General features: G+C 37.9%; 1 protein-coding gene across 3 annotated transcripts; it reads right to left on the bottom strand.

The window, feature by feature from the left end:
- On the bottom strand, positions 1-26,804 carry DUSP19 (dual specificity phosphatase 19). 3 transcript variants are annotated; one of them, XM_003823524.3, is made up of 4 exons: positions 25,530-26,804; positions 21,109-21,155; positions 17,485-17,637; positions 1-9,252 (listed from the first exon to the last, which is right to left on the bottom strand). In XM_003823524.3, exons 1-4 carry the CDS (start codon positions 25,753-25,755, stop codon positions 9,025-9,027), a joined length of 654 nt encoding a protein of 217 aa, XP_003823572.2. In that variant the 5' UTR covers positions 25,756-26,804; the 3' UTR covers positions 1-9,024. The 3 variants fall into 3 exon arrangements, with proteins under 3 accessions (XP_003823572.2, XP_024783805.2, XP_008975428.2); XM_024928037.3 differs by having other exon boundaries at positions 17,485-17,519; XM_008977180.3 differs by lacking the exon at positions 17,485-17,637.
- Between the last annotated feature and the right edge of the window lie 334 nt (positions 26,805-27,138).

The raw sequence follows: 27,138 nt of genomic DNA, 5'->3' as shown, positions 1-27,138 counted from the left end.
AGAGCATGAGTAGTGGCTATATTTATATCCGACAAAATAGATTCCAAGACAAAATATATAAAAAGAGACAAAGTTACCATATAATGATAAAGGAGTCAATTCAACAAGAGGATATTACAATCATAAGTGTATATGTACCCAACACTGGAGCACCCAGATACATGAAACAATTATTATTAGAGCTAAAGAGGGATATACATCCCAATACAATAATAGCTGGAGATAAGAGGGAGATACATCCCAATACAATAATAGCTGGAGACTTGAACGCTCACTTTCAGCTTTGGACAGATAATCCAGACAGAAAATCAACAAAGAAACATTGGATTTAATCTGCACTGTAGACCAAATGGACCTAATAGGTATATACAGGACATTTTAGCCAACAGTTGCAGAATCACATTCTTGTCCTCAGTACATGGGTCATTCTCAAGGACAGACCATATGTTAGGCCACAAAACAAGTCTTAAAAAATTCAAAAAAGCATTGAAATCATATCAAGTATTTTTCTGACCAGGAATGGTATAAAACTGGAAGTCAATGGCAAGAGGAACTTTGGAAACTACACAAACACCTGGAAGTTAAATAATATGCTCCTGAATAACCAGTGGGCCAATGAAGAAATTAAGAAGATAATTTAAAAATTTCTGGAAATAAAAGAAAATGGAAACACAACTTACCAAAACCTATGGGATACAGTGAAAGCAGTACTAAGAGGAAAGTTTATAGCAATAAGCACCTACAACAAAAAAGTAGAAAAACTTCAAATAAAAAACCTAACCATGCATCTGTAACAACTAGAAAAGCAAGAGCAAACCAAACACAAAATTAGTAGAAAAAAATAAATAGTAAATATTCGAGCAGAAATAAATGAAATTGAAATGGAACAAATACAAAAGATCAATAAAATAAAAAGTTGTTCTTTGAAAAGATAAACAAAATTGACAAACTTTTAGTCAGACTAACACTCTGAGTCAGAGTTCCCTTCTGACCCAGAGTGTGTCTAGAATAACAGAGAGACTAAATAAACAAAATCACAGATGGAGGAGACATTACAAGTGATACCCCGGATATTCAAAGGATCATTAGAGACTACTATAAGCAACTGTATGCCAATAATTGCAAAACCTAGAAAAAATGAAAAAATTCCTAGAAACATACAACCTACTTCGAATGAACCATAAAAAAATCCAAAACCTGAATAGACCAATAACAAGGAATGAGATCAAAGCCATAATAAGAAGTCTACCAGCAAAGAAAAGTCCAGGACCTAGTGGCTTTACTCCTGAATTTTATGAAACATTTAAAAAAGGACTAAAATCAATCCCACTCAAACTATTTTGAAAAATAGAGGAGGAAGCAAGATTTCCAAATGTATTCTATGAGGTTAGTATTACCCTGATACCAAAATCACACAAAGACACATTAGAAAAAAGCTGGAAGCATTCCCTTTGAAAACTGGCACAAGACAAGGATGCATTCTCACCACTCCTATTCAACATAGTATTGGAAGTTATGGCCAGGGCAATCAGGCAAGAGAAAGAAATGAAGCGTATTCAAATAGGAAGAGAGGTAGCCAAATTGTCTCTGTTTGAAGATGACATGAGTGTATAGTTAGAAAACCCCAACATCTCAGCCCAAAATCTCCTTAAGCTGATAAGCAACTTCAGTAAAGTCTCAGGATACAAAATCAATGTGCAAAAATCACAAGCATTCCTATACTCCAATAAAAGACAAACAAATAAAATAAAATAAAATAAAATAAAATAAAATAAAATGGAAATACCTAGGAATACAACTTACAAGGGATGTGAAGGACTTCTTCTAGGAGAACTACAAACCACTGCTCAAGGAAATAAGAGAGGACACAAACAAATGGAAAAACATTCCATGCTCATGGATAAGAAGAATCAATATCGTGAAAATGGCCATACTGCCCAAAGTAATTTATAGATTCAATGCTATTCCCAACAAACTACCATTGACTTTCTTCACAGAATTAGAAAAAAACTACTTTAAATTTCATATGGAACCAAAAAAAGCCCATATAGCCAAGATAATCCTAAGCAAAAAGAACAAAGCTGGAGGCATCATGCTACCTGACTTCAAACTATACTACAAGGCTACAGTAACCAAAACAGCATGGTCCTGGTACCAAAACAGATATATAGACCAATGGAACAGAACAGAGGCCTCAGAAATAATGCCACACATCTACAACCATCTGATCTTCGACAAAGCTGACAAAAACAAGCAACGGGGAAAGGATTCCCTATTTAATAAATGGTGCTGGGAAAACTAGCTAGCCATATGCAGAAAACTGAAACTGGATCACTTCCTTACACCTTATACAAAAATTAACTCAAAATGGATTAAAGACTTAAGTGTAAGACCTAAAACCATAAAACCCCTAGAAGAAAACCTAGGCAATACCATTCAGGACATAAGCATGGGCAAAGACTTCATTACTAAACACCAAAAGCAATTGCAACAAAAGCCAAAATTGACAAATGGGATCTAATTAAACTAAAGAGCTTCTGCACAGCAAAAGAAACTACCATGAGAGTGAATGGGCAACCTACAGAATGGGAGAAAATTTTTGCAATCTAGCCATCTGACAAAGGCCTAATAACCAGAATCTACAAGGAACTTAAACAAATATACAAAACAAAAAAACCCTCATCAAAAAGTGGGTGAAGGGATATGAACAGACACCTCTCAAAAGAAGACATTTATGCGGCCAAGAAACATATGAAAAAAAAGCTTGTCATCACTGGTCTTTAGAGAAATGCAAATCAAAACCACGATGAGATACCATCTCACACCAGTTAGAATGGCGATCATTAAAAAGTCAGGAAACAACAGATGCTGCAGAGGATGTGGAGAAATAGGAACACATTTACACTGTTGGTGGGAGTATAAATTAGTTCCACCATTGTGGAAGACAGTGGGGCGATTCCTCAAGGATCTAGAACCAGAAATACCATTTGACCCAGCAGTCACATTACTGGGTATATACCCAAAGGATTATAAATCATTCTACTATAAAGACACATACACATGTATGTTTATTGCAGCACTATTTACAATAGCAGACTTGGAACCAACCCAAATGCCCATCAATGATAGACTGGATAAAGAAAATGTGGCATATATATACCATGGAATACTAGCAGCCATAAAAAAGAATGAGTTCATGTCCTTTGCAGGGACATGGATGAAGCTAGAAACCATCATTCTCAGCAAACTAACACAGAAACAGAAAACCAAACACCAAATGTTCTCACTCATAAGTAGGAGCTGAACACATGGACACAGGGAGGGGATTATCACACACTGGGGCCTGTCGAGGGGTGGGGGGTAAGGGGAGGGATAGCATTAGGAGAAATACCTAACGCATGCGGGGCTTAAAACCTAGATGACAGGTTGAAGGGTGCAGCAAACCACCATGGCACATGTGTACCTATGTAACAAACTCCCAAGTTCTGCACATGTATCCCAGAACTAAAAGTATAATAATAATCAAAAGGACACATTAAAAAAGAAAACTATTGGCCTACATCCCTGATGAACATTGGTAAATACCCAAAAGAAAGGAAATTCATATATCAAAGAGATATCTGCACTCCCATGTTTATTGCGGCACTATTCACAATAGCCAAGATTTAGAAGCAACCTAAGTGTCCATCAACAGATGAATGGATAAATAACATGTAGTACATATATATAATGGAGTACTATTCAACCATAAAAAATAATAAGATCCCGTCCTTTGGAAAAACATGGATAGAACTGGAAGACATTATGTTAAGTCAAATAAGACTGGCACAGATAGACAAACTTCAAATGTTCTCACTCCTTTGTGGGAGCCAAAAATTAAAACAGTTCAACACATGGAGATAGACAGTAGAATGATGGTTACCAGAAGCTGGAAAGAATAGTGGGGGCATGAGGGGAAGAAGTGCGATGGCTAATGGGTATTAAAATATAGCTAGATAGAATAAGATCTAGTATTTGATAGCACAACAGGGTGACTACAGTCAACAATAATTTATTGTACATTTTTAAATAACTATTACAAAGATATAACAGCCTGTTTGCATGAGCGTGGGAGGTGGGTGCCACACTATGTACAAATAATCTCAATGCAGTCATAGTTAGAATGTAGGGTAATTTAATCTGACAGTAACTCAGCATCTTCTCTTACCTTAAATAAGGTATTCTATTGAATTTTCATTGACAATCTGTCCACAGTGATGCCAATTATATGCTCTTACTTTAGCTTTTCTCTTTTGTGTTTTGAGACAGAGTCTCGCTCTGTCACCCAGGCTGGAGTGCAGTGGTGCAATCTCAGTTCACTGCAACCTCCACCTCCCAGGTTCAAGCGATTCTCCTGCCTCAGCCTCCCAAGCAGCTGGGACTACAGGCGTGTGCCACCACGCCCAGCTAATTTTTTTTGTATTTTTAGTAGAGACAGGGTTTCACCGTATTGGCCAGGCTGCTCTTGAAGTCCTGACCTCGTGATCCTCTTGCCTCGGCCTCCCAAAATGCTGAGATTACAGGCCACTGCACCCAGCCAGCTTTTCATTTCTTGAAGAGACGGGAACAACAAATCTTCATAGATCTAAACTAACTTACATTTTAAAATATAAAATTGTGTGTCTTCCCAACATTTTTTTTTTTTTTTTGAGTCAGAGTCTCACTCTGTCAACTAGAAGTGCAGTGGTGCTATCTCGGCTCACTGCCACCTCCACCTCCCAGGGTCAAGCAATTCTCCTACCTCAGCCTCCTAAGAAGCTGGGATTACAGGCACCCACCACCATGCCCGGGTAATTTTTGTATTTTTAGTGATGGGGTTTTGCCATGTTGGCCAGGCTGGTCTTGAACTCCTGGCCTCAAGTGATCCATCTCCTTGGCCTCCCAAAATGTTGGGATTACAGGCATGAGCCACTGCGCCTGGCCACCAACAGATTTTTTAATTCAGAATTTGACAGCAAATAAGTGTTACATCTTTTAAAACAAATAGCTTCAAAGAAATATATTAATGGGGAAATATTAAACATATCATTTTTATTAAAGTATATCAACACCTAGAAACAATAAAGGGTACATGATGAATATGTATAAAAATAAGTAACTCAAAGCTTTACTTGAAATAGAAAAGTCTAACTATAAGTTATTTTTTGTGTGCATCAATTGAAACAAACCATAAGTTTGTTGATTATAATGTCATTTTATGTATTGCAAGAATATACAACTTCAAAGTCTTCTGGTTTAAATTCCTAAATAACTACAGGGTAACTAAATATGTTCAGGATCCTTCAGGCAGAAAAATCAACTATTTAGAGTCACCTGGAACAAATAAATAAGTAATCATGCCACATTTCTGTTGTTTTTAAATTTATCATGGTTTTGCTTATAAAGGTATTGACTCATTAGGTTAACTCTGTAAGATTATAAGATGATATTCTGATTTATACTTGCTACATTTATGACTACTTGGAGAAACAACACTTGAAGGGGACCTTCTATATACATTTGAACAATCTGAGTTACAAATAATCATGCTGACAAATTCAGGTTTCCCCACTACCACTGAAATCATCAGAGTCTAAGCTGAAAAAAAAAATCCAAGTATTGTATTCATACATTTTAATCAAGGTTCAATAGGGAAGAAGGGAAGAAAAAGTAAAATTGCAAACAAAATGTTAAATACTATACTCCACTTCCTCTGAAATATTTGTCTTTGAATTAGTATACTGGTCTAAATTTTGCCTCCAAAAATCTAAGAAGAATATTGTTTGGGTTTTTCAAAAATCTACATACTTCTTGAGTTTTCTATTCAAATTTTATGGAATCAGAAACCTATTTTAAAGCATAAAATTAGAAAAAAATTTAAAAATTATTAACTTCAATTAACCTCAAATAAATAGAATTGTATTGTATGCTCCACTGCCTTTGTTCTACTCAGCTTTTTCAGTTTGCGGTTTAAAGCCTCCATATTTCTTTTCAATGTTTAAAAAGACATGCTGTTTTCATTTTCCCTTTCCTTTAAAAAATGGCAGAATAATCTATTTAAAAACAAAGAGGCAAAAACTCCTTGAACTATTTTTCCTCTCCTTTAAAACAGACCTATATTTGGTGTATGTATCTTTTAAGTTTGCAGTATGTGAGAAAGAGGACTGTAATCATAAAGTTCTTTTTTTAAAATAACTAGGAATGACAGAGTGATTCATCCCCATGGGAAGTGCAATAAACATATTGTATAGTATATATGACCTTATGCTTTACTTGGTGCCCCTAAAAGACTGAATTATATTCATTGATCTATTTTAATACAGCAAACTACAATTTAACGTTAAAACAAATTTGATGCTCAAAGCACTTCTGTAGAAGATACAAAAGATAAATGTTTGAATCTTACCCAGATCACTATAGGCAACAACTAAGCATATAAACTACAGACATAAATAATACACAATCCAGGCCAGGTGTAGTGGCTAACACCGTAATCCCAGCACTTTGGGAGACCAAGGTGTGTGGATCACTTGCGGTCAGGAGTTCGAGACCAGCCTGACCAACATGGTTGAACCCTGTCTCTACCAAAAAAAAATACAAAATTTGCTGGGCATGGTGGCACATGCCTATAATCCCAGCTACTTGGGAGGCTGATACAGGAGAATCGCTTGAAGCTGGGAGGCAGAGGTTGCAGTGAGCCAAGATCACGCCACTGCACTCCAGCCTGGGCAATAAGAGCAAAACTCTGTCTCAAATAATAATAATATCATTAAGAGCAAAACTCCATCTCAAAAATAATAATAATACATGATCCATTATGAACAAATTCTATCAAGGCTTCATGTGACATTTAATGGCTGAAAACTAAACAGGATTTAGCAAAATAAAATGTATTTAAATACATCCTTTCTTATGAAAGGAGAAGGCTTATCCAGTGATACTGACCATAGAGAGAACCTATACATCAGTCTCATATTTAAGAGGGTTCTGCCTGCCTTGGTTGGCTTCAAAGAGCTCACTGTACGTTGATTATATTTAGACTGCTTCTTAGCAGAAGCAAAGAGTTTATAACAGTTCATAACATCACAAGTGATGGCATCTTGTCACGGTGTAAGCAATCTCAAAACATAACTTGCATTTATCACTTCTACTTTTTGCTCATGACAGCATATGAAAGCCTGCCTTCTCAAATGCACAGATGTGTTCAATATGCACTTTCCATCTATGCTTGCTCTCTATAATGTATATTTAAGAAGAGCTCAAGACTTTTAAAAATAAAACCTACATAGCAATGATATCTTCTCAGTCATGAAAAACTATGTGGAAACTATCAGACCAGGCGTGGTGGCTGATGCCTGTAATCCTAGCACTTGGGAGGCTAAGGCGGGAGGATCACTTAAGCCTAGGAGTTTGAGATCAGCCTGGGCAACATGGCAAGACTCCTGTCTCTACAAAAATAAAAATAAAATTAGCCAGATGTGGTGGCGCACAGCTGTAGTCTCAGCTACTCAGGAGACTGAGGTGGGAGGACTGCTTGAGCCCAGGAGGTAGAGGCTGCAGTGCGTTGTGTTCATGCCACTCCACTCTAGCCTAGGTGACAGAGCAAGACCCTGTCTTGAAAAAAAAAAAAAAAGAAAAGAAAAAAGAAACTGTCTTAATTAATTAATTTTAAGTATACCATATTCTGAAGAAAAAATCAAAATCTTTAAGCAAATTTATAATGTACAGAGCTCAGTTCTGCAAATACGGAGACATTAAAGAAAAAAGAACCTATTCAAAGGCCAAAGATAAAACTGTAAATGATTGTGGGTCTCCTAAAAGTATATTTAAAGTTTCTTACAAAACCATAACCCTTCTCCCCTAAAAAATATATTCTCTGGTAGAATACTGAAGTAGAAAATAGACCACTAAACAATGATCTTGCAGTATCAAACATTTTCTCAAAAAATTATGACATAGGATCAAAAAAACAGAATGCTAGGCACCCAAGATAAAAAGCACAAAATGTAAGAGAATAGATCACCTGTTCAAAGAACCAAAGCTCACAATAACGTATGACAGAACACCTATACATTAAAAAAAAAAAAAAGAAAGAAATGCCAAAAACAGAATTGAAAAAAACAAAATGAGGTTGGATGCAGTGGCTCACGCCTGTAATCCCAGTATTTAGGGAGGCCAAGGTGGGTGGATCACCTGAGGTCAGGAGTTCGAGACCGCCTGGCCTATGTGGTGAAACTCCATCTCTACTAAAAACACAAAAATTAGCTGGGCATGGTGGCAGGCACCTATAATCCCAGCTATTTGGGAGGCTGGGGCAGGAGAATCGCTTGAACCCGGGAAGCAGAGGTTGCAGTGAGCTGAGATTGCGCCATTGCACTCCAGCCTGGGTGACAAGAGCCAAACTCCATCTAAAAAAAAAAAAAAGAAGAAGAAGACAAAATGAAAAGTGTATATTTTTCATAAGAGAACATAAGAATTTTGTGAATATTGTAGCCACTGTGTAAATATTGTATAAACCTTCAGATACTGGTTATCTCTTTTGGGAGATTTAAGGTATTCATTTTTAATCTTAAAAAGATTCTTTAAAAAGAAATATACTTCCCTTTGAAATAGTAAGTTAAGTAGCATTTCAAGTTTTTCTTTCATAAAAACAGTTGCTGGAACAGAAAAATAGGCTTCATTAAATGATTCTCTCCATGCTCTAAATACACATTTTAAATTTAAACCGTTTTCTTCTACAGAAAGCAATGATTATTAACACTTTGTTATTTTCCCTTAGCAATTTAAAAAAGCATTTAATCACACACTATAATAACAAAGAGAAAGTAATGACATTTGAAATTTACTTATACAGTAGGTCAGGACAATCAAATTGACCTCCATTTATGCATAAAAAAGGCAAGAGAAAAAAGGGAGTTTTGCTAGTCTACTCTCCAAAAAAGGGAAAAGATGGCTATAGAAGTCAATTCAGAAACTACAGTTGTCCATTGTCCGCTACAATGCAACTCATGAACTGTTCTCCTGTATTCTGTCACACTTATTGCTTTCTTTGCCCTCTTGATATGTACGAAGCTGCTCCATGAAGCCAGAATTTGGACATATGGAAGGTCTTGCATTTTTCACCAAAGAAAAAGCACTGGTAAATGAGGTTTGTTCAGAATTCATCAGGAAACCTATTACAATTGCAGCAGCCCTGGAAACGCCTGCATTACAATGAACAAGAACCACTCCATCCTACAAAAAAAAAAATCAAACAAAAATCTTCATTATTCATTTGAGAAAGGTTATTATATCAATTGCACATTCTTATACTACTTGAAAGTATAAAGTAAATATTCAGTTTTATCGATTTATTTGATTCAATTTATTTGATTATTGAAATAAAATTCATTACCAGCAACAAATGGAAACTCAATCAATCAATCAATCAACCTGTACCTCCCTTACCTACTAACCCATGATTGAAATGCTTTAATGATGTTTGGAATTCTGGAACAGTATCTTTCATTAAACTAAAGTAATCCAGTAAAGAACACATTACCTAACAACTTAGTAGCCAAATGTATCAGTAAAGTACACATAAAAACCTAATAACTTAGTAGTCAAATGTATCAGTAAAGTACACATGAAAACCTAACAACTTTGTAGCCAAATGTATCAGTAAAGTACACATAAAACCTAACAACTTAGTAGATAAGTGTATATAAATAAGAAAAAAAACACAGGAAATATATGTGGAAACATAAAATAAAATCATAACTATAAGCTAAACAGAAAGCCAGAAATACTCCAGAGTATACTTAGTGTTCTCATAAATAAGCTAGTGTCAATGGCTTGCAAATCTGTTTAAATAATCAGCAAGGAAAAAATTTTCTACCCTTGCACATATTTTATTCTGGCAGAAAGTTACTTAAAAATATTTAAACTTATGAGGTAGTAAAATGTGACACAAATAGCTCATAACAATGTGAAGTGGAAAAGGTAATCACATACCAGCATGAGGTCAATAAATGAAAAACATTTCAGGTAACTTGCAAATGATACTTTCCAAGTGAAAAGAGACACAGTGCAAGACCAATGCTGATGGGGGCAATATTGTATTAATAATGAATGTGATAGATCTGATGGGACAGCATTGATACAGCTTGGCCTATCTGAAGCTTTTAAAAAGTTAATGATCTAAATGAAATGTGGTGAACTGTGAGCACACCCTCCAGAATTAGACATTTTAGTTACTTCATTTCTTGATTCTTTATTTGGTACAACACAAAAAAAGACGAGAGCAGGAGGGAAAAAATATACTACTGAAAACCCTCTACCCAAAGCACATATTAACAATACTATTGTTATGACTCATTGGATTATTTTACTTCTGCAAGGCAGTTTTCCGATTCATACATCTGTTGCAAAACTCCTTTCCTTGATCTGCTGTAACAAATTTGCAAGTGCATCTCTTTTCAAGAAAGCCAAATGATTAATAACAAAATTAGTTAACATTTTGAAAATCCTCATATAAAAAAGGACAATATCAATTGTTTTCTTTTTTCACATCTTACATTACTATGGGATATTACTCTTTTCTATAGATATTTATGACTCATTTTCAAACTTCAACAGTTTCTATATAAGAAAAGCAAAACACAAATATTCACTATACACCTTGGGAACTTTTCTCATTTTGTAGCAATAGCCCATTTTTAGAAAACTTAAGATGTTTAAAAATTATATTAAAGTAACTGATGAAAATTATTAATGAACTTCATTTAGCATAAAACAAATTAATTAGATACTCCAAAGAAACTTGCAATCATAAGCTTAATAAGCAAGAGATACCCGTCAATGTCACTTTTAATATTTCCTGCTTATATACTAGTCGGCTTTACTTTATGATGCATACATAGGCTTTTGAACATGAAACTAGCTTTATTTTCAGTCTTACACATTGTGCATCCAATTTTAGCTAATGTTTTAAAATGATATTATTTTCTTCTTTCTACTTTATATAATAGCTGTTTTTCTACAGCTTTTCAATTTACCTACTTTCTACCTTTTGATTATTCCTTAGGTATCATATTGTCCTTGAAAGTATTTCCAGAGAAATTATTGGCTTTATATCCCTTTTCCAGAGCTCAAAATAGTAACAAACAATTTATAAACCACTTTTTTTTTCCTTTGCACTTGCTGTTGTCCTATGCCTAGAAGACCTTTGCTCTTCTTGGTACAGCTAATTCTGACTTCTGTTCTAAGACTGCCTCTTTCCAAGTGAAATGAGGGTATGAGGAATGTCTTAGCCATCTTTGTATGCCTAGTATTTAGTGCAATTCTTGGCATATAGTAGTTATTCTATAACTTTTTGCTAAGTGAATACATTTGTTCTGCATTTCTGAAAGGAAAGTGTTCTTTCAAAAATTCAAAATCGCCATTTTGCTATGGGCAAGTAGTAACCTATAGGCAGATAGTAATTATGCTATGTTATTTCCATTTCATAGAGTTGTCTTTGTTCTTGTGCTATTATAGTTTTCAACTAGATTGCAAGCTCCTTGAGGGCAGCAATGTGTATCCCTCACATCTTCTCAGAATAAGTAATTAATATTTGTTAACAGTAACTGAGCCAGGCCCAGGTGTTTTTCCTTATATTTAACTTCCATTAAAACTTCGGCATGGCCAGGCACAGTGGCTCACACCTGTAATCCCAGCACTTTGGGAGGCTGAGGCGGGTGGATCACAAGGTCAGGAGTCCGAGACCAGCCTGGCCAACATGGTGAAACCCCATCTCTACTAAAAATACAAAAATTAGCTGGGCGTGGTGCTGGGCACCTGTAATCCCAGCTACTTAGGAGGCTGAGGCAGGAGAATCACTTGAACTCAGGAGGCGGAAGTTGCAGTGAGCTGAGATCATGCCACTGCACTCCAGCCTGGTTGACAGAGTAAGATTCTGTCTCAAAAAAAAAAAAAAAAACTTGGGCAGAAGCACTATTCATAATAGCAAAGACATGGAATCAACTCAAATGCCAATCAATGATAGTCTGTATAATGAAAATGTGGTACATATACCCCATGGAATACTATGCAGCCATAAAAAGAATGAGATCATGTCCTTTGCAGGGACACAGATGGAGCTGGAAGCCATTATCCTTAGCAAACTGACGCAGGAACAGAAAACCAAACACTGCATGTCTCACTTATAGGTGGAAGCTGAACAACGTGAACACATAGACACATGGAGCAGAACAACACAAACTGGGGGCCTGACGGGGTTAGGCGGGGTAGGAGGAGGGAGAGCATCAGGAAAAATAACTAATGCATGCTGGGCTTAATACCTAGGTCATGGGTTGATAAGTGCAGCAAATCCCCATGGTACACGTTTACCAATGTAACAAACCTGCACATCCTGTACATGTGCCCCAGAACTTAAAAAAACCTTGGGTATAATGTGATAGTCTGCAAGTGCTTGACAGCCACCTATGATGAAATAAGAATTTTGCAGTGGAATGAAAATCAATTGTCACTAAAAATATACTCCTTAGTTCAGCGTTTGGGTGGGGTGGGGGAGTAGCCAAAATCTCTCAAAGAACTAAGCAATGTCTTGGTTTATATTCAGGCACAACCTTCTTATCCTGCAGAGGTCTGGTAGCAAACTGGACAACACTTTGAGGAGCACAGGTCAGAACAGTCCACTCACGACTATCCACAGTAGTACAGGGGAATGTAAATATGACAAATACAAAAAAGTGATGGGTAGACTGCTTTGAAACAAAATGGAAGAAGTAAAGCAAGAGAATAGGGTCTGGTGGCAGGGAACCTAAGGCTGTTTTACTCCGATTTCCCAGAACTAAATTCAAAGGAAAACCCTAACTTTCCACACCTAAGTAACAAAAGCACCGGGGGCTACTGCCTTTGCAAACCCCTCACCTTTTCTGCATGCAGATGGGAAATTTGCTGTCCACAACCAGTCAGACTAATTGCAGGCCAAGTCTTCGTTTGCATAGAAGTATAACTTTGTAACTTCACCCTAGCCTCTCACTGGTTGCTTTTTGCAACCAATCAGATGTTTGCACAGGAGCGTGACCTTTGTAACTTCACTTCAGCCTCTGGTTGGCTGCTTTCTCCAACCAATCAGACTGACTGCAGGATACCACTTCATTTACATAAGGTGAGCATGAAGTGGCCATTGGGAAACTTCTAGTGGGTATTTGGACCCAAGAAGATTCTGTATCCTGTCCCTTGGGCCGCTGCTTGGACCTGCTCCGACACTGTGGAGTGTGCTTTCACTTTCAATAAATCCCTGCTTTTGCTCTTTTGTTGCTTCATTCTTTCTTTGCTTTGATGGGCGTTTTGTCCAATTATTTGTTCAAAATGCCAAGAACCTGGACAACTTGCAGTCATGACCCTCTACTTGTAACAGAAGCATCTAAAAACTTCGTGAATTTAGGTACTTATTTAGACCCATAATGTCTCTCTAATGAACTTTTACTTCTATTGAACAAAAAACTACAAACAGCTTACATGTCTCATAGCAGGAAATAAGATAAATTATAGAATCACCAACTACCAGAATACTATGCAAAAATTTTAAATGATTTGAATCATCAAGTATAAAAAGCAGGCTATACAGAGGGGACTAGGGCCAGAGACAGGACCAGGAAGGAACTGAGGACCAAGAAGTGCAAATATCAGTACCCAGGACCAAAGTGGCCGCCCAGAGTTCCCGATCTCACATGTGATAGCACCCCGTCAGCCCTCCCCTCCTGAGCAGGGATCCAAGAATGTGCCAAGAGGCCTGCTGGCCTCAGCCAGGTGGGCCTGTACATAGGGTCCATGTGCAATAGGGAGGGACGTCTTCTATTTTTTGCTGCCCCCTCCCAGCCCGCTGTCTGGGACAGGGGGAGAAGGTATTTTCAAGATAAAGCACAGGTACCACAAATAAAGTCATGAAGTTGCCCCCCCCCAAAAAAAGGCAGGCTATAAAAGAATATAAACTGTATGATACTATTTTTATAAAAATACATATATAGGTCTAGAAAAATATATCAAAATGCTAACAATGCTTATATCTAAGTGTGGAAGTATCTTAATTTTCATCTGCATTTTCCATTTTTTCTACAAAGAACATGGACTACTTACGTCATGTTTTTAAAATCACATCTTATACACAATGAACATGAAATATCAAATACACATTGTTATACTTTGTACCTTTTGTACATAAAAAGAGGGGACAAATAAATGTAGTTCCTGAAAGGACTCTTTGGGCTATAGAAGTTACCATTACTGTTCTTCTCAGGTGTATTTCTGACCCTTTAGGCATAAAGGAAGGACAGAGAAGCCAAATAGAGTTTTGCAAGTACAGAGGGAAATGAGTAAAGACTTAGGAAATGGAATCCATTCCATTTGGCAACGGTATGTAAAAAGATGAAAACAACAAACTATAGCCTAGAAAGGTAGTTTTGAAACATGTAATTCACTGAGTAATTAGATTTAACAATACTTGAATATAAAATAGACAAAGGCATGAAGAGATCTTCTCTTAAAAAAATGAAAAAAATTCAAGAATTTTTATTGCTAAAACTAAATATATATTAGCCTTCCAGGCATGGTGGCTCATGCCTATAATCCCAGCACTTTGGGAGGCTGAGGCAGGTGGATCACTTGACGTCAGGCATTTGAGACCATCCTGGCCAACATGGCAAAACCCCGTCTCTATTAAAAATACAAAAATTAGCCAGGCATGGTGGTGCGCACCTGTAATCCCAGCTACTAGGGAGGCTGAAGCAGGAGAATCACTTGAGCCCAGGAGGTGGAGCTGCAGTGAGCTGAGATTGTGTCACGGCACTGAGTTTTCAGGGCAGGGAAATATTGGCTGAGGTTAGGATCCCAGTATAAAACACAAGGCTTGAGAGGGTAGAACATATTTCTGAAATCTAATTCATCTTATCAGAAACATTTTCTGCAGCTCCTCAGATTCCTGTGGTGCCGCCATCTCACAGACCCTCTCAGCATGCTCCACCTCGGCTACCACCTCCATGGCTGACTGCTCTCCCCTGCTTTCACTTTTGCCTGTCGAAGGAGCTCTTCTTCCATGGTGTCCACAGTATAGACAGGCGTACTCTGAGTTCTGGATTTTCTAATTCTCAACTTGGTTGAAAAGTTGTATTACTGGGTGTTAGATTTGGCTTCGAGGTGGCTGCTGAAGGAGTGGAATGTTATAACCTAGAATTGTGGGGTTGGTTATATCCCCACTGGCAAACTTTGACCAATGGGAAACAGGAGCTGACAGGAAGCCAGGCAGATAAATCCTCCCTTCCAGGCTGGGTTGAGGTGCAGTTTCTTTGTACTGCCTGTCCAGAGGTATTTTGGGTGGTAGAGTAGCTGTACCTGCTGAATAGCCAACAGTCAGCTCACTGTGAAATGAGCCCAGCAGGGTAAACGCATCACTTTGTATTGCTTCTCGTCCCACCTTGAATCACTTTCCTTTCTTGCCACTCTCACTGCCTAGAGATTGTACCTCTCAAATTAAGCATCAGCTCTAAATCCTCATCTCAGGCTTTATTTTTAGGAAACCCAAGCTAAAATCCACTCTAATTTACTGGCCCAAATTAAGGCAAACTTTATTTTTTAAATTTATTTAAAATTCCAAGTTTATTAGAATATTCAATCTCTTGCTTTTCTTTCTAGATATGATTAACCTCTATAATTTTTACTTGCAACATTTACATCTCTTCTAATGTTAATATGAATATGGATGATATCTATACTTTGCCATCTCTGGCATATTCTACATCTCCTTAGAGAAGGAGCCAATACAGAAACATCCTTTTTATTTTTAAAACTATTAACTCACACACTGGAATGTTACAATCCAGAGCCTGTAAATTTTTTAACAAGAAAACAGAATGGCCAATATTAGGCTTTGAATTAGAAAACCTCTCCCTTGGCCAGGTGCAGTGGCTCATGCCTGTAATCCTAGCACTTTGGGAGGCTGAGGCAGGTGGTCTGCCTGAGCTCAGGAGTTCAAGACCAGCCTGGGCAACACGGTGAAACCCTGTCTCTACTAAAATACAAAAAATTACCCGGGTGTGGCAGTGTGCTCCTATAGTCCCAGCTACCTGGGAGGCTGAGGCAGGAGAATCACTTGAACCCGAGAGGCGGAGGTTGCAGTGAGCCGGAGGTTACAGTGCACCGAGATCACACTACTGCACTCCAGCCTGGCGACAGAGTGAGACTGCATCTCAAAAAAAAAAAAAAAAAAAAAAAAAAAAACACAAAAAACAAAAAACAAAAAAAAACCTCTTCCTTTGCTTCCATCCAAATACAGTCGTGCATCATTTAACAATGGTGATGCATTCTGAGAAATGTGTTGTTAGGCAGTTTCTTTGTGGTGTAAACATCACAGAGTGCACTTACACAAACCTAGAATGGTATGGCCTATTGCTCCAAGACTACAAACCTGTTCAGATGTTACTGTACTGACTTGTAGGCAACAGTAACACAATGGTATGTATTTGTGTATCTAAACATACATAAACATAGAAAAGGTATGGTAAAAATACATTATTATAATCTTATGGAACCACCATCATATATGCAGTCCAAACATCATTATGCAGTGCATGACTGTATCTGCTATTAAGTAAAGTTGATGAACAGTAGAATTGAATAGTTTTATATTTTCTGGGTAGTCTAGTAGGAAGGCATGTAGAACAGTGCTGGGCACCTAAGGCATTCAATAAATATTACTAAATGAAAGGAAAGAAGGGAGAGAGGAAGAGAAAATGGGAAGGAGAAAAGATAAAGGGAGAGAAGGTAGGCCAGAGTTCAATTAAACCTGATTGTAATCCTGTCATTGTTAGGTGTTCCAGAAGAGTTATTTCTCTCTGTAAATGCTTCTACTTTCCCAACTACGTATCTTACATAAAGTCCGTAAGAATTATTTGCTGACTAAAAATGATGACATTTCAAGGAATAATTATTGATAACAGCCAACCTAGAAACTTTGCCTGTAAGAATGTTGACTTCAATAACAAGATTGAAGTACTATATGACATTGGCTATTGGTCTTCTAACTTCAGAAAACCAACAGACAGTTTCTGATCAGCACTTTCATACAATCTAAGTAAAGCAATACACATTTAGTCCTTAGAGTGCCTTAAAATTTTACTGCTAAAAATGCATAGTTTCACAATAACTATCTCATTCATTAAAATCAAATGCATATTAATCATCATAAATACACTAACAAGTCTAGAGCAGTCTCTGTTTTATAGTCTGAATTAATGTTGAAACTAAACATCTCATTGAAAAAAGAGCAATTAACCAAATAATTGTAGGAAATAATGAAATATTGTTAGAAGGGAAATTTCATAATGGTTTTTTAGAGATTCATTATAAAAATAATAAAGATTGGGTAATGGAGCCACACTTTCAAATTTCTGCTTCTGCAGAACTATGGATCAAAACAAAACTCACTTTTCTTTTTGCTTCTTCAATAAATTCAAAACATTCTGGAAAATAAGACAGGATGTTGGTTTCAGGCAGATCCAATATAGAAATGCTCTTATATGTAAAGTCACTGAGGAAAGCATTTTCAACTCCATATGCAACATTAAGAATATGAGTCACCTTAAAGAGAAAGAAAAAAGATGATTGTTTTAAATCCCATGAATTAGGTTACCTAAAAAGAGACTGGGGTGTTGATATCTATAACAAGAAAGGTAAAAAATTTAAATGCGACTCACTTGAATGATAATACTGCTTCAATCCCACACCAGAAGTGCTCCTTCTACTATATGTTTTCTCTCTCTCTCTCTCTTTTAACTTATTATTATCATCATGCAGAGACAGGGTCTCTTTCTGTCACCCAGGCTGGAGTGCAATGATGCAATCATAGGCCACTGCAATCTTGAACTCCTAGGTTCAGGTGATCCTCCTGCCTCAGCCTCCCAAGTAGCTGGGACTACAGGCGTGTACCACCACACCCAGCTAATTTTTTTTTTTTTTTTTCAGAGAAGGGGGGGCGGGTCTCACTTTTTTTGCCCAGGCTGGTCTCGAACTCCTGGCCTCAAGTGATGCTCCCACTTCCACCTCCCACAGTGCTGGCATTACAGGTATAAGCCACCACACCTGGCCTATATATTCTCATAGCCCTGGACTTGCCCTATTATAGCTCATGCCATTTAGAGATTGTTTTTCTCTTTCGCTGCACTAGAAACTCCATGAGGGTAGGGACCATGTTTAACTTAGTGTTATAAGCGAATGAGCAGTGAGTTTAGCAGAAAATGCTTAAAATCTTTGTTGAATTAATCTGTGAATATCCATATAAAAACTTAAATAGGAGAAGTGTATCAGTGGTACACAACTTCCCTTTCAAGAATTATTTCCCTATTTTCCTTCATATTCTTTACTTTATAAAATGGTTCTCCAGGATGACTGCACATTAGAGTCACCTGATGAACTCTTAAAAACTATCAATAACACAGGGTCTCACACCCAGAGATTCTGATGAACCAATCTGGCTGAAAAGTAAGGGGAGGTGTGGTTGTAAAATATTTTCTTTCAGATGGTACACTTGAGCAACCTCCTCCTCTTGCATCTATGTATTTGAGCCCCTTTTCCTAGAGTCCACCAACCATGTGGAAGAAAGCCAGGCAGACAGTCTATTAAGATAATCCAAAGGCTGAGAATCACTTGAACCCAGGAGGTAAAGGTTGCAGTGAGCCACGATCATGCCACTGCACTCCAGCCTGAGCAAATGAGCGAGACTCTGCCTCAAAAAACAAAAAAAAAACAAAAAAAAAAACCTAACAACCTTGTCCACATCTGTACTTCCCCTCTGCCTTCTGATTACAATGAAGGATGTGCTCGTGCATCTTCGATAAGGCTCATTCCAGAACCTGTGCTTGGAGTCACAGTGCTTCGTACTTTCTTGGCATCTCCCTATAGTCATAATTCTTGCTTTTCTGTATCTTCAATTCCTTCTTCTACCATCAGCCTTAAAACATGCTCAAAGCTCTCCCCTCCCCCTCCTCACCTATGGCTCCTCTCTCTCTTTTTTTTTTCCCCTTTGCCATCACTTCCTCACTTCTCAATCTTTTGCAATATGGCTTTGGCCTCCAATTCAAATGAAACTGTTTCCACCAAACGCACTAACAACCTCTCTGTCACCAAGTCCCATGGACATAATTGAGTCCTAATCGTACTTAAACTTTTACAGCATCTGACATTGCTGACTCTCTCCTCCTTAAAACACTATTCTCTTTAGCTTCCATGACACCATCTTTTGGTTTTACCTTCTTTTGGCCTCTTTTAGATCCTCCTTTCCCACTGCGGACTCTTCTTTGTTTGATCATTCCATATAGGGTGATATTCCTCAATTTATCAGTTCTGTGATAAGATTCTGTCATAGGCCCTCTTCTCTCTTACTTTACACTTTTCCCCAGGCAGCTTCATCTATTCTAATGGTTTCAGTAACTACTTAAAAGCTGAAGATTCCTAAATCTATATATTCACCTCTATTCTGAACTTCAGACCCTACATATCCACCCACCTAGATGATCCACATCACCCAAAATCTAACATGTTCAAAACTGAGCACACTGTTTCTCCTTCAAAGCCTGTTCCTTCTACGTTGCTTTCAATCTCATGGAACGATAACTTTACTTAGTTACCAAAGAAAGCTAGACATCAGCCTTGACTCCTCCTTCTCCCTTAGCCCCACTCCCTATCCTGCCTCATAAGTAATCAAATTTTAAGAATTCTACCCTCTAAAAAACCCGTCACATCTATCTAATTCTATCTCCACTAAATCTTAATCTCAGCCATTATCATCTTTTCCTTAGATTACTGCAATAGCTTTATAACCAGTTTCTCCATCTCTAACTTGAGCAACCCTCCAATCGATTTTCCACACTGCTTCTAATGAGAAATCTTCCTGAACTGCAAATTTGACCTTGTTACATCTCTGGGTAACTTCTCAGTGGCTTTCCATAGTCTTTTGGATCAAGTCCACACAACTAACTTTGGCTTACATGGCCTTTTGTGATCTGGCTCATGCTTACCTCTCTCTCTGGCCTTGTCTCTTGGTGCCCTTCTTTCTCACACTCTCTATTCCAGGGTCACTGAACTTTCCTGTCCCTGAAAGCATCCACCTTTCTCTTGCTTCTGGGCCTTCACACATATCATTTATTCTGTATGAACACTTTACTTTCTTTTTTTTTTTTGAGATAGAGTCTTGCTTTGTCGCCCAGTCTGGAGTACAGTAGCAAAATCATAGCACACTGTAACCTTGAACTCCTGGGGTCAACCAATCCTCCTGCCTTGGCCTCCCAAAGCCTTGGGATTACAGGCTGTCTACTCCTTTCCTAGCCTCTTCAGAGAAATACTTCAATATCACTTCCTCCAGGAAGTCTCCCCTGACTCACTTATCCCCCCAAAAACAAACCAAACCAAACATGGGTTAAGAGCATCATCTCCTATGCACTTCTATAGCACCCTGCACTTCCCCATCAAAGCACACAAACGCTGTTCGGTAGCTGCTTGTCTCTCTTCTCTGTCTCTGCCCCTTAGGTCATACGCTTCAAGTGAACAAGAATCTCTTGCACTCCTTCAACTACAGCAATTCCATGACCTGAAACAGTACTCAAAAAAATGGTAGAGGGCTAAAAATTCTTTTGAGTAAATATGTAATAAATCACATCAGTTGTATGGAGTAGAGTGGCTGGAAATGGCATTACAGAAGACGTGGTATGTGAGTTGGGACTTAAGGTATGGACAGGTCTTGGACAAGCAGAGATGAGGGAAAGTCTATCCCACACAGAGGAACTACATAAACACAGGCAAGAAAGACATGCCTCCAAGGTCAGGTTCATGAGGGTACATGAAGGAGATGAAGAAGAATGTAAAACTGGAAAGACAGATTACAGATCCACATATTTGAATTATGTGCCAAATATTTTTCAACTCTATTGAAATGATAGCCAAAATGTTACCAAATAAACTCCATAATATACCAAAGATGGACCAATACAGTTTTTCCTAAATAAAACAATTAAAATATTCTGTGTATATGGTGCCAGACTTAAAGCATTTTTTCACCTTATTCTTTTTCAGTGTATCCAAATCATGAGCAGCATCTTGTGACCCTAGAAGAAATAAATGACACCACCTTGAACACAAATATAATCATCTTGAACTTTTATATAAATTTCTACAGCAATTCTGTTATTAAAAAAAAAAGACCAACAACTTGGAAGGACCTTAGTCCAACTTTCTGAAGGGCAATTTGATAACAGTCATCCTACATAAACTCCTGGACTCTGAAATCCTACTTCTAAAAATTTGTCCTAAAAGTTATAGATGTTGCAAAGATTAGCTGTAAGGATGTTCACCATAGTATTGTTTGTAATATAAACAAAACAAAAACAAAAGAACACTAAAAGCCCAATAATAGCTGTTGCATTAAATAAAAAATGGTATAATTGTGTAGTGAAATACATACAGCCATTACCACCATTAGAAATAAGAAATGTAAGCCTGAACAACATTGTGAGACCCTGTCTATAGAAAAAAAAATTTTTTAATTAGCCAGGCATGGTAGTGCATGCTTGTATTCCCAGGTATTCAGAAGGCTAAGGCAGGAGGATCCCTTGAACCTAGGAATTCGGGGTTACAGTAAGCTATGGTTATGCCACTGCACTCCAGCCTCGGTGACACAGCCAGAAGAAAGAAAACAAAAGAAAAGAAAAGATAAGAAAAGAAAAGACAAGACAAGACAAGACAAGAGAAGAGAGAGGGAGGGAGGGAGGGAGGGAGGAAGGAAGGAAGGAAGGAAGGAAGGAAGGAAGGAAGGAACGAACGAACGAACGAAAGGGAAGGGAAAGAGAGGGAGAGAGAGAGAAAGAGAGAGAGAAAGAAGAAATGTGGTAAAATATGTATAGCATGGAAACATGTTCTTGGCCAGGAGTGGTGGCTCCTGTCTGTAATCCCAGCACTTTGGGAGGCTGAGGTGGGTGGATCACTTGAGGTCAGGAGTTTGAGACCAGCCTGGCCAACATGGCACAACCCCATCTCTACTAAAAATACAAAAATTAGCTGGGCATGGTGGTGCATGCCTGTAATCCCAGCTACTCAGGAGGCTGAGGCACGACACTTGCTTGAACCTGGGAGGCAGAGGTTGCAGTGAGCCAAGATCGTGCCACTGCACTCCAGCCTAGGTGACAGAGTGAGACTCCGTCTCAAAAAAAAAAAAAAAGAAAAGAAAAATGTTCTCAATGTATCTGGTGATAAAAGCAGGTTACAAAATACCATCATCCATTTTTATAACAACAAAAAATATGTATATGCTTAAAAAATGGAAAGGAGGTATACATAGAACAAAATGTTAATAATGGGGTTGCAGGTGATTTTTTTTTCTTCTTTATGCTCATTCTGACTTTTTACAATAAACATCTCTTTATTTTGTAACTTAAAAAAGGATATTACAAAAACCACACACCCACAAGATGACTTTGTGCCAGCTGGTTTGGGAACACCCAGTAGCTTAGAGCAAATGCTGTTGGTCTGCAGGATCCCACCCACACTCCATGTATCACTAGGGCTGTGCCCTTCTACAATCTCTTTCTGTCACAGCCGGCTTCCCAGATCTCCCACACTTGGAAACTGGCTCTAGTTAATAAGCAAGTTCATATGGAGAATAACTAGTCAAAATAAAGTGAGTTTCACAGTTTAAAGAGTTCAAGTATTTTACTTTCCTGAATTAGGTTCTATTTCATAAACTTTTTTTTTTTTTAAGTTACCCATCTGGGAATTCAGCCAACTTTTATTATGTGATTTTAGGTGGCTGAAAGGCCAGCAAGTATGCTGTTTGGCCAATATCCTCTTGATAATACCAAGCTTACAGGTTCGTTACTGAGCTCACATTCAGCTTTATTATACTTAAAAGTTAGCCTATCAAAATATTAACATTTGTTAAAGCTGAATGGTATATACATAATTGTCTATTAGTTTCTGTAATTTTCTATAAATTTGAAATACTTCATAATTTTTTTAAAATTCTGTTTTCTAATGTAGAAAGCCCTAACCAACTCCAGAGGAAAAAATAGGTTCAAATAATTGAAATTTGGTGGTTTAGTCAGGCGTGGTGGCTCATGCCTGTAATCCCAGAAATTTGGGAGGCCAAGGCGGGCAGACTGCTCAAGCCCAGGAGTTCAAGACCAGCTTGGGCAACATGGTAAAACCGCATCTCTACAAAAAGTACAAAAAATTAGCCAGGCATGGTGGTGTGCACCTGTATTCCCAGCTATTCAGAGGCTGAGATGGGACGATCGCTGGAGCCTGGAAGGCAGAGGTTGCAGTGAGCCAAGATCGTGCCACTGCACTCCACCCTGGATTTATTTTGAGACCCTATCTCAAAATAAATAAATAAATAATAAATAATTATCTGTCTATATATAGTGTTCAAAGCCTAGGACAAAAATGCTGTCTAAAATCTTTTCTCCATTTTTAAATGGTTCGAGGGCCTATGTAATATTTTTTAAATGCAGTCACTTTTTAGAGTTTACGAACTAAAAAAGATTACATTTTTACAACTCTTCATTTTCTTTATTCATCACCAAAACCAAAAGTTGTTTGGCATGCGATGCTGGGAGGAAGCTGTGTCGCTTTGAGGAGGTGAAAAAAGCTCTTAGAACCAACCTGCAAACAACCCCAGTCTCCCAGACATAAACTAAGTCTGGTCAGAAACAACTCTTTCAACATTCATGTAGAAGAACTGCAGGTGGAACCACCCATGGGTCCTTTAGGAATGAGGCACTTGTAATCAGGCAGAAAAAGGTGAGCTTTCAGAAGGGAGGAGGTTGCTCCTGATGAAAGTATCCCATTCCAGAGAGAAGACCTTATTAGGGCTAGCTTCAGAAGTTCCTCCCAGGACTCTCCCACTATCCTGGGGAGGTTTCCAACCCCAATCTCAGAACACTACCTTGATCAGTTCACTTTGGGTAAGTCCACAAATAATAGTAATAAGCAAAGTTCATGAAGACCCTAAATTGGTGAATGATATATGAAAATTCTACCATAATTATTCCAAGCCATGATTACTACAGTGGAAGCCAAAATAACTGAAAAATGTGCCGGGACATATTTTCTTTCCTAGATATGGTGAGCAAGGCCTAGGTGAACTTTTCAGATTACCTAAATAACTCACTTTTTCACTGTAAATGTGACAAGAATATGGTAAAGTTTTTCACGGGGCTGTAGAAACTAGTTAGAGACATTTATTTGGTGAATTTAAAGACAGCCTATGTAACAATTCATATAATATTTAATAACTTATATGTATACTGCAATTGATTTGCATCAAAAACCTTTTACAACAACCTCAGGAGGATCCTATGACATAAGCAGATACTGTTACTTCATCTTTACAAATGGCTTTTTGGAGGACCAGAAAGGATAAATGGCTTGCACCAGCTAATCTAGTAAATTAGAGGCGGAGCAGGATTGAAAACTTCGTCTATGTGAGGCAGCCTAGTATAACAATGGACAGCAGGAGTCCATCAGACTTGGGCTTGATGCATACGTCTGTTATTTACCAGGTGTGTTACCTTGTGTAAATTACTTCACCAATTTTAAATCCTGGTTTCTATTTGTAAAACAAAGCTGATAATCCCTACTTCACAGGATTCCTCAAAGGAGTAAGACACTAGGTGAACAGCACCTGGGCTATTTCTCAGTCTTCTCTCTATTCAAGAAGGCCTTAGCTGCATAGTGACAAGTCATTTAGTCTTTCCAAGTCTTAATTTCTCTATTCATAAATAGAAATAATTCAGACGTACTTGAAAACATTCTTGACTATTTTTTTAAGAACACCATACCATATTCTTGCCAAATTAACAAGTTTGCACTTTTATAACCTTGCTTCATTTGCTATTTGTGAACTATGCTTGTATAGGGGCTCAGTATTTCCATAATACGAAATAAATCATAAGATCTTAAGATCTCCTTCTCTTAAACACTCCAAAAACAGACACCATGAACAGACGTGGCCACAGGAGGCATGTATTCCGCACGGTCTGTAAGAGCTGCGCAGGCCAGCAAGCACAGGACTATTTCGAGTATTAACTTTTCTATAACTTTAACCATTGTCACTTGTAGTTCTGCCTGATACAAACATTCTTTTTTCATTCCTTTTTTTTTAAGCTGTATTTTTTATAAGCCAAGAAAACACAACATCAATGTGTTATTCTCCAGAGAAGTTAGAGAAACGGGAAGAAAGCTTTTCTAAAATTCAAATATGCAGTGCCAAGTGCTACTAGAATAGCATCTATGCTTCTTATGGGTACACTGTGAGGCAGAAACGGCTCTAGCTGGCTAATGGAAGTTCCATATCCAAAAAAGGAAACAGTTCAGCTTTTCGGCAGGATAGCTGATAATACAGACTATTACGCATAAAGGGGGAAAATGAGAACGTAATCTGGCTAAAAGGACTCAACGATCTAGTGGCAAGTCGATATACTCACCTAGGAGCAACCATGGCTTAATAACGCCAACTTGCAGGTCCGAGCTAAGGTCCTGCACATAACCACAACCACCCCCACTGCTCGGCTCTACTTCTTCCACAACATGAATTCTGGCATCTTTCCATGTTTCTATAATTTTCTTTCCAGTTAGCGTTGTCACCCTGGTGCATTGCTTCCTGAGATTATTCCGGGAGAATGCTTTAATTTCCTGGTTAAGGGAGTACATTACATGAGCAGTGGCTGGGAACAAATACAAACAAATCCAGCAGGCATAGAAAACGGCTGAACTGCTAGTCCCTTATTGCCCAGGTAACAAAGACAGCCTCAGAGGTGCTCGCCCATCCAGGTAACCGCAGCAGCCACAGACCAAGAGACTGAGTCGTCCAGCTCCGTTTATCCCAGCGATGCAATGTAAGGCGAAATATGATTGGTCATTGAGACACAAGTGCCGATTGGATGCTGTTTCTCCTTCCTGTCAGCCAGAAACCTGCATTTTCCCGAAAGGCTCAAGGGATCCACTGGGGAAGATTTCTTATTGTTGCTGTTTAAATTTAGCTTTCTAATACACGCAGAATGGTAAAATATAAGACTTCGTTGGAGAGAGGAATGATATGTCCTGGTTCTTTAAAGGCAGTGATTTTCTGATATATTCTGTTAGTGTCACGGCAGTGACCATAGACGATCCGGGCTGACCTGTGTATCGCTCCCGCTTGAAAGAGACCGGCGGAGTCACCTTGCAAATCACCCTATGTCCCAAAGCCTTTCCTGCCTGTCTGCTTTTAGGCTAGTCCAGGAGGGCTAGAGCAGACGTTAAAAGTTGTTTCTCGCTTCCTGTATCCTTCACACCTTCTGCTTTTGCTGTTAATGCAAGAGGAACGTTTACTAGATAAAGTTGTTGTGCATATTTGTGAGGCAACAATTTAAACAAACTGGGAAAAAAGATATATTTTTTAAAATTTATGCTCATATATGTAGATTGACAAGAGCTTAAAATTTATTTATTTTCTGACTTTCAGCCTACATTTTCATTTCATACAGTAAATATACATCCTAAATAAGAATTGCAGCAAGTCCATCCATACGAAGAATTAAGAAAATCAATTGTGTAACCATCCAAATTTGTAAAACAGATAAATAAATTATAGAATGATGATTCTGATTACCAAAAAAAAGTTTTGCAAAAGAAATCACAAGATTCCTTTAAAGAGAAATTTTTCAAACCCCTAGTAAAGTAAATGTAATTTTAAATGAATTTCAACACAATGTATAAACACATATATAAAATGAAGAAGTTGCACTTATGAAAACTTTTCTTCCAATACCACATATTAAAATTTGTGTTGTTGTTGAAACTTTCTGACATAAAAAAATTCAACTGTTATGGATTGACTATTTCTGTCCCTTCAAAATGCATATGTTAAAGCTTTAAACCTCAAGGTGATGGTATTTAAATGGGACTTTTGGGATGTAATTTAGGATTAGACTAAGACCCTAGGGTAGGGTCCTCATGATGGGTTTAGTGGCTTCAGGAGAACTGAAAGAAATCTGCCTGCTCCCCTATATGGACCAAGGAAAGACAGTATGAGGACATAAGGAGAAGCTGGCTGTC

The sequence above is a fragment of the Pan paniscus genome, chromosome 13, assembly GCF_029289425.2.
Source record: "Pan paniscus chromosome 13, NHGRI_mPanPan1-v2.0_pri, whole genome shotgun sequence".
Taxonomy (NCBI): domain Eukaryota; kingdom Metazoa; phylum Chordata; class Mammalia; order Primates; family Hominidae; genus Pan; species Pan paniscus.
This window is presented reverse-complemented; position numbering and strand designations above follow the sequence as displayed.

Excerpts from the sequence above, each read along its gene's own strand:
- DUSP19 (XM_003823524.3), bottom strand. The coding sequence starts at position 25,755 with ATGTACTCCCTTAACCAGGAAATTAAAGCATTCTCCCGGAATAATCTC. Across the intron at positions 21,156-25,529 it reads TAAGCCATGGTTGCTCCTAG|GGTCACAAGATGCTGCTCAT; the intron begins GTGAGTATATCG and ends TATTTCTTCTAG. Across the intron at positions 17,638-21,108 it reads ATACACTGAAAAAGAATAAG|GTGACTCATATTCTTAATGT; the intron begins GTGAAAAAATGC and ends TTTCTCTTTAAG.